Source organism: Python bivittatus, unplaced genomic scaffold (assembly GCF_059951505.1).
Source record: "Python bivittatus isolate LINGU-HERP-01145 unplaced genomic scaffold, Pbiv_v1 ctg000610_np1212, whole genome shotgun sequence".
Taxonomy (NCBI): Eukaryota; Metazoa; Chordata; class Lepidosauria; order Squamata; family Pythonidae; genus Python; species Python bivittatus.
Genome location: NW_028277088.1, coordinates 42,345,478 through 42,351,477, shown reverse-complemented (window position 1 = coordinate 42,351,477; position 6,000 = coordinate 42,345,478). Strand labels below are relative to the sequence as shown.

General features: G+C 34.4%; 1 protein-coding gene across 1 annotated transcript in view; it reads right to left on the bottom strand.

Annotated features, from left to right (window-relative positions):
* Positions 1–4,394: 4,394 nt before the first annotated feature.
* Positions 4,395–6,000, bottom strand: part of LOC103066465 (collagen alpha-4(VI) chain-like) — an 85,972-nt gene continuing 84,366 nt past the window's right edge. The window contains exon 41 of the mRNA XM_088150886.1: positions 4,395–5,302. Within this exon, the coding sequence (XP_088007012.1) occupies positions 5,130–5,302 (173 nt within the window). The 3' untranslated portion in view covers positions 4,395–5,129. The remainder of the gene's footprint in view (positions 5,303–6,000) is intronic.

The window sequence follows — 6,000 nt, the reverse complement described above, 5'->3', positions numbered from 1 at the left end:
GTGGCAGAATGAAGAGCTGGCGAGGAGACCGGCCCATCGATAATCCCTCTCCCGACAAGGAGAGGGCTTGAAATCACCCACAAATGCTCCAGACAGTTGCTCCTCATGAGGACACCACAAGACAGCAGTTTCAGTGGTTTAGAGCACTAAGAGGTGATAGAATAGCCATCTTGCTCAAACTGCAGTCGGCACCTTTCAAATGACACTGGGTTCTCATACTTCCTTTTCTTATCACTTTTGGAAATTGCATGTTAACTACTTTTCAACTTTTAGGAGCCTTTGGATCAACACGTTTTACAGCACTGAGTGAGTTTCCTTCAATCCTTAGAAAAAGAAGTTTTAAATACAAGCTTAAGGACTTTGTTTTTTTTTTTTTTTTTTGGAATAAACAGCAAAGGTGTGGTTAAAACTGATTTTAGAAAGTTACAAACCAACCAAAGGTCCAGATAAATTTGAAATAAGATTTTGAAATTAATTATAAAGAATTTTTCCCATGAGAAAATGCTTTTGTTTTGAATTCTTAAAAAAAATAAAATAAAATAAGACTTTAAAGATTGGACAGTAGAGGGAACTAGAAGGAACTAAAGATTACAATTAAAGGAGAAGAACACTCAAACTTGACTTACAAATACAGAATGAAACAGAATAATTTAACACTGGACATATTGAAGGATATTTTTCAAAAACGGACCCAGAAGTTAATTTTAAGAGTGCCTGCCTCTATAGATAAACTGTGTTTAAAAGGTGTTATGGAAGAGGAACAACTTTTACCTGACAAGATTGAGACTGATTTAAAAGTGGATTTAAAAATGACAGGCTACAACAACATGGAAAAAGATGTTACACTCGACATACAAAAGAAACAGGCTGATATCTTAATAATTCAAAAGGATATATAAATAACAAACCAGAAGAGTGACCTGGATAATTTTCCTATATTGGATTTAGAAAAGAGGCTTGTTAAAGCTTGGAAGAATTTTGTGAGAAGGGACAAAGAAAAAATGAAAAGAAATCTGGTTCTACAACATTATTTGAAGTGACTAAAGATCAAGATTCTTAGAAATAAAAAGGAGGAATATAAAGTTGGTTTATTTGATCAAAGTTAAAATAGATATGTTTTTAATTCTGAGACCATTAAGCTGATATCCAGCCTCTGTTGCTTCTTCTAGTAAAGAAAAATTTCTTAACATTTTACTGAAATCTATCCGTCCAGGACCAAACCTTGTAATTTTCATTTGAGAGGAACCACTGATAAACATTCCTTCCTTCCAGCCAAATATGGATTGACTAAAGAGTTTTTCCACCAGAAACACTCTTAACTAATCAGGCTCATAAGATCCTTTTTCAAATACTTCAGTGCTATAAAGATACACTAGGACTACGCCATTGTCTCGATCTATTAAGGAAATTGTCCAATTAAGATTAGATAGGTTTAACAGCACTTGTTTTTGAATTGTAGTAATCATTGCATAGTTTTCAAGGTAATCATAGCCATAGTTTTACTGTATTATCTTCTCTAGAATTGTCCTAGTTATTAAGGTCAAAACTACAAATATGTTTGTAAAGTATTCCATTTGCCTTGCTGAAATATGTTTATTTTGTGTTCTAGTAGTCTGTAAAATATAGCATATGGAAAAACTATTTCAAGATACTTTGAGAAACCTAATAGCTGGGCATCTATACACTTGGATTCAGAGCATGAATAGGATATTAAACGTGCAGGAATGTGGCATGCTATAAAAATTTTTATAGACATTCACTGGAGATGTTTTGTAAAGTATACTCATGGCTACGCCATCATGCCTTTATGTGTTTGTTTATACTAAAATCATATTCACCCAAACACATTTCAATTAAAAGTGGGCTTTCCTCCTTCACTATGGTTCATGTTTATAGATGCTTGCCGAAAAATTTCCAGCTCCTGGAGAAATGAAGGAACTGTACAATTTCAGGTTCAAAAAGTGCTCCATTGTTATTTGTTTTACGTTTTAAGTAGGAAAGTAATCTTTTTCTATATGCATTATAAGTAGGAAAGTCAAGTGATTTTAATAGCTTCACCATCTTCTGTTTAATTTATTAGCCAGTATTACTGCCAAAGGTCATTATAAAGTAGTAACTTTTCTGAGATACTGAAGGAAATGTATGTTGGGTTTTGTTTACTAAATTGTAAGTTATCACTCACTGTTTACAAAATACATTTTTAATTTCCTAATAACAGTTTTCAATTAGTTTTGGCATTCTTGTAGTATTTATTCCATTGTTATAGATGACAGAAGTGATTTTGTTAAAAAAAAAAATCCCCAAATTTCCCCCAACAGAAAATTTTATTATTGTCACACTCATATCAGTGAACTAGCATGTTCTCAGAATATTTGAATATCACCTGATTCTAATCCTTTCCTATTTTGTATTATGTGATCAAGCTCTTTATTCTTATAAATAAAAGAATGTGTGTGAGCAAGAATAAAGGTGTATTAATCTTTAAAGTACAAAAAATGCACTAATGGAATGAAAATATTTCTATGAAAATATCTGTGGTTTTGAATTATAATAATGTTTCCAGTAAAGCAGAACTGATATGAGCCAAAATTCAACAGATTTTTCCATGGAATTAAAAACACAACTTATTTTGCATTAATTGCTCACTGAATGTTAAGATTTCTCAGTTAAGAGAAATACATCTGTTTCACCTTGCTAGGAGTAGTACATACGGCAGGAAAGGAGAACACAGCACAGCTCTTCGGAAACTTTTCACACGTATGGAGCTTCATGAATTCAAGGTCCAGCTTCTTCTCTTTTTATTAGGACATGAGGCAGTCAGGCAGTTTTGTTTAACATGTAGAGCAAGAAAATCATGATAGAGTATCAGTTCAGAGGTTGAATGTCCAACATGTTGTTGAGCTGTAGATCAATGTTTGAAAGGGCACAGAATCCCAATCAACAATGTAGACCAGGATAGAAAACTTTTCTTTCTTCTGGAAGGCTTCCTCTCCTTTGGATAATCTGTTGGGGCCATAGGGTAGGAAGGACTAAAGTAAGGAGGGAGCAGAGAATGGATGCTCTTTGCCTCTGTGATAAACTCTCTCTCTCTCTCTCTCTCTCTCTCTCTCTCTCTCCCTCTCCCTCTCTCTCTCTGTGTCTCTCTAACATCCTTTTTTTTTTCTTTTTATCAAGCTGTAGGCTATGTGAAAGAGATAGTTCTTACCAAGGTTCTGAACTGATCTGATGAAAAAAGGTTTTGAAATTAAGCTGAGGGGTTTATGAAATTGCCCATCCCTGATGTAGAACTTTCTGCTGGTTCTAGCAAACAACAGGGCATCATCAAAAATATGCACATGATCACAGCTCCATTGATTTAACTAAACTAGATAGAGAAGTACCAGGGATGAAGAGATTGGGTCTAAGAAATCCAGATTAAAATTCCCACTAAGAAAATATTTGGCGCCCTAGAAGCTTATCACCTCTGCTCATCTAAATTGTCATCTTGCAGTTAACAGTATGAAGAAAAAGGTTAATAATATTGTACATAGAATAGGTGCAATGATGCTGGGTAGTCTTCCCAGAGCTAGACTCCTCCAAATGTGTTGGATGTTCAATTCATATTATCCCTAGACTACATGGCCTCAGAATGGGGAAAGTTATTTTACAGAATGGCTGTTACAGATGACTAGTTAAAAACATATTTAGTCTTGGAGTTTAAAGATGCTAAATAGATTTTCTGTGTTGGAGAACTTTGAGTTTTGGCTTTTGAAGGTATTTTATAATATATGCTTAAATAAAAAGCACACATACCATCTTTCTATGCAATTATATATCCAAAACGTTAAAAAATGGAAGCAGACACTGCTGATCTTTCTATACAGATTGTCCATATCCTTGATCCAGTTTTTCATACGTATTCAGATGATACTCATGCTTATGGACAAGGGATGAGCAACCTCTGATCCTCTAGATTTTGTTAATGTCCATTCAGCTCCCAGGAGCTCCAGCCAGCATGGCCAATGGTAATGGGTAGGAATCATAGATTTATGAAATCTGAAGAACATGGGCCTCTGCAGGATCTTGCTCCTTTTGGTAAAATGCTACCCCACAAACTCTACTTCTTTTGTATATATACCATTACAATGCACATACGAAAGGAGTGGGCCTTGCATTGCAACAGTGTGGCATTGCTTTTGTCATTCCTCTCTGCCCCCCTTGCTTTCCCTATGGATGTCTCAGCTGAAGATCACTTTAGGGATTTGTCTTTGTTTAGTTGGATATAAAAGTGATACCCTCTGTGGAGATTTTGGGCTGTCATAAAAAAGACCAAACGTTACTTTTATAACTTAAATAAAACGGGGTTTTAAAAAAATGTTCAAACCATTTGATTTTAGGAAAAAAAGACTTTATTCGTTGTATTTATTTCTAACAAAAAGCAGGACTACAAAGAATTGGCTGCACTTACACATTTAGCAGATACTGAAATTCTGCATGCATCTTGGAAAAAAAAAACATTTCTGCCAGTTTAGTTTTACCAAAGCTAAATGTACAATTGTCTGAAATACCATATTTTGTTTTGTTTTTCTTTTGAACAAAGTATACATTTAGGTGCTATAAAGCAATATCAAGTTTTATTCATTTTGTTATCCCTGTTCAGTGTTCCTTGTTCAATCACATAACTCTTTCAATATTCACGAAGTAGATACTCTGAAACCATGGACGTATTATGGTTTTAAAAAAATGAAACAGAAATCTCATTGTATTATAATACAATTCTGAGTACATCTCTGTATTCACAATATTCCGTTGAGTGCAAAGGATTTATTAAGGTAATTGGAAACAGGCTGTAACTTTAGTCTATCAGCAAAAAACAAACAAAAAATCATCAGAAAACATTCATATGGACTAGGAAGCTTACAACACATATGTTGATCTTCAAAATGCCAAAAAATGTTGATCTTTAAAATGCCACAAGGATGCTTGTTGTTTAAAATCTACATTCAAGGAAATACGAGTTGTGCAAACTTCCTCTCTGCAACAGAGAATTTAAAAACCTGTTTTACCTGAAGCTGGGAATTTGTATTTGGTTGATTCCATCTCTTTCTGATTTAGTGCATAGCTAGGAATACAGTTTATAACTTTCCACACTACAATGATACCACGCATAAAGCATCACATTCTTCTTGAGTTTCAAATCTATTTTTATTTCCACCACAGCCACCATACCAGAACTGGAAGCACATATTCCACTGTTTAGCATAGTGCCACTTCAGAGTGTAGTCTTCACACTCACCATTGTCCATGTCTACTGAGCAAGCATCTAGAAAAATAAAAATGAGATCAATCATAATGAATCTTGTTTCCAGGAAGGAGAAAGTGGGAAGTTTAGAGAGAAGAGTTCATGCTGTAGAAAAATGCATTATACATGCAGTCATAAACTTAGCACCAGGCCTATATAAATAAGTGGCTAGTGATTAGAAGAGGCAGGGGCATAAAAACAATAAAGACTTTTTTAAAAGACTGGAACCTTATATGGACTTTTTGCTGAAAGAAAAAAAGACTGAACTGATGATTTATGGATTTGGGGATTAAAAAGAGTTAAGGAGGGGGAAGAGTAAAATGGCAATTACTCGATAGAAAGAAGGGGAGAAGTCAACATTTTATGTTTTCTTTCTTTTTTCACTTTTTCTTTTTTCTTATTTCCTATCTTTTCCTTCTTTTTATTTTATTTTTTTATACTTTCATTATATTGTTAGATAGATAGATAGATAGATAGATAGATAGATAGATAGATAGATAGATAGATAGATAGATAGATAGATAGATAGAGGCATTTTTGCACCTGCAGTCATTTTGTAGATCCAGTCACCACACCCTGACCTTAACTTACTGCCTGTTTTACTTCTTGGCACCATGGAAAAAAGAGACCATTAAGCCCACAGAAGCCAAATATAGAGGTGTTGGTTTATCTTTGGCTTGGTGTGGGTTACAGCTGTGCAGGCCTTCTCAGCTGCCAAA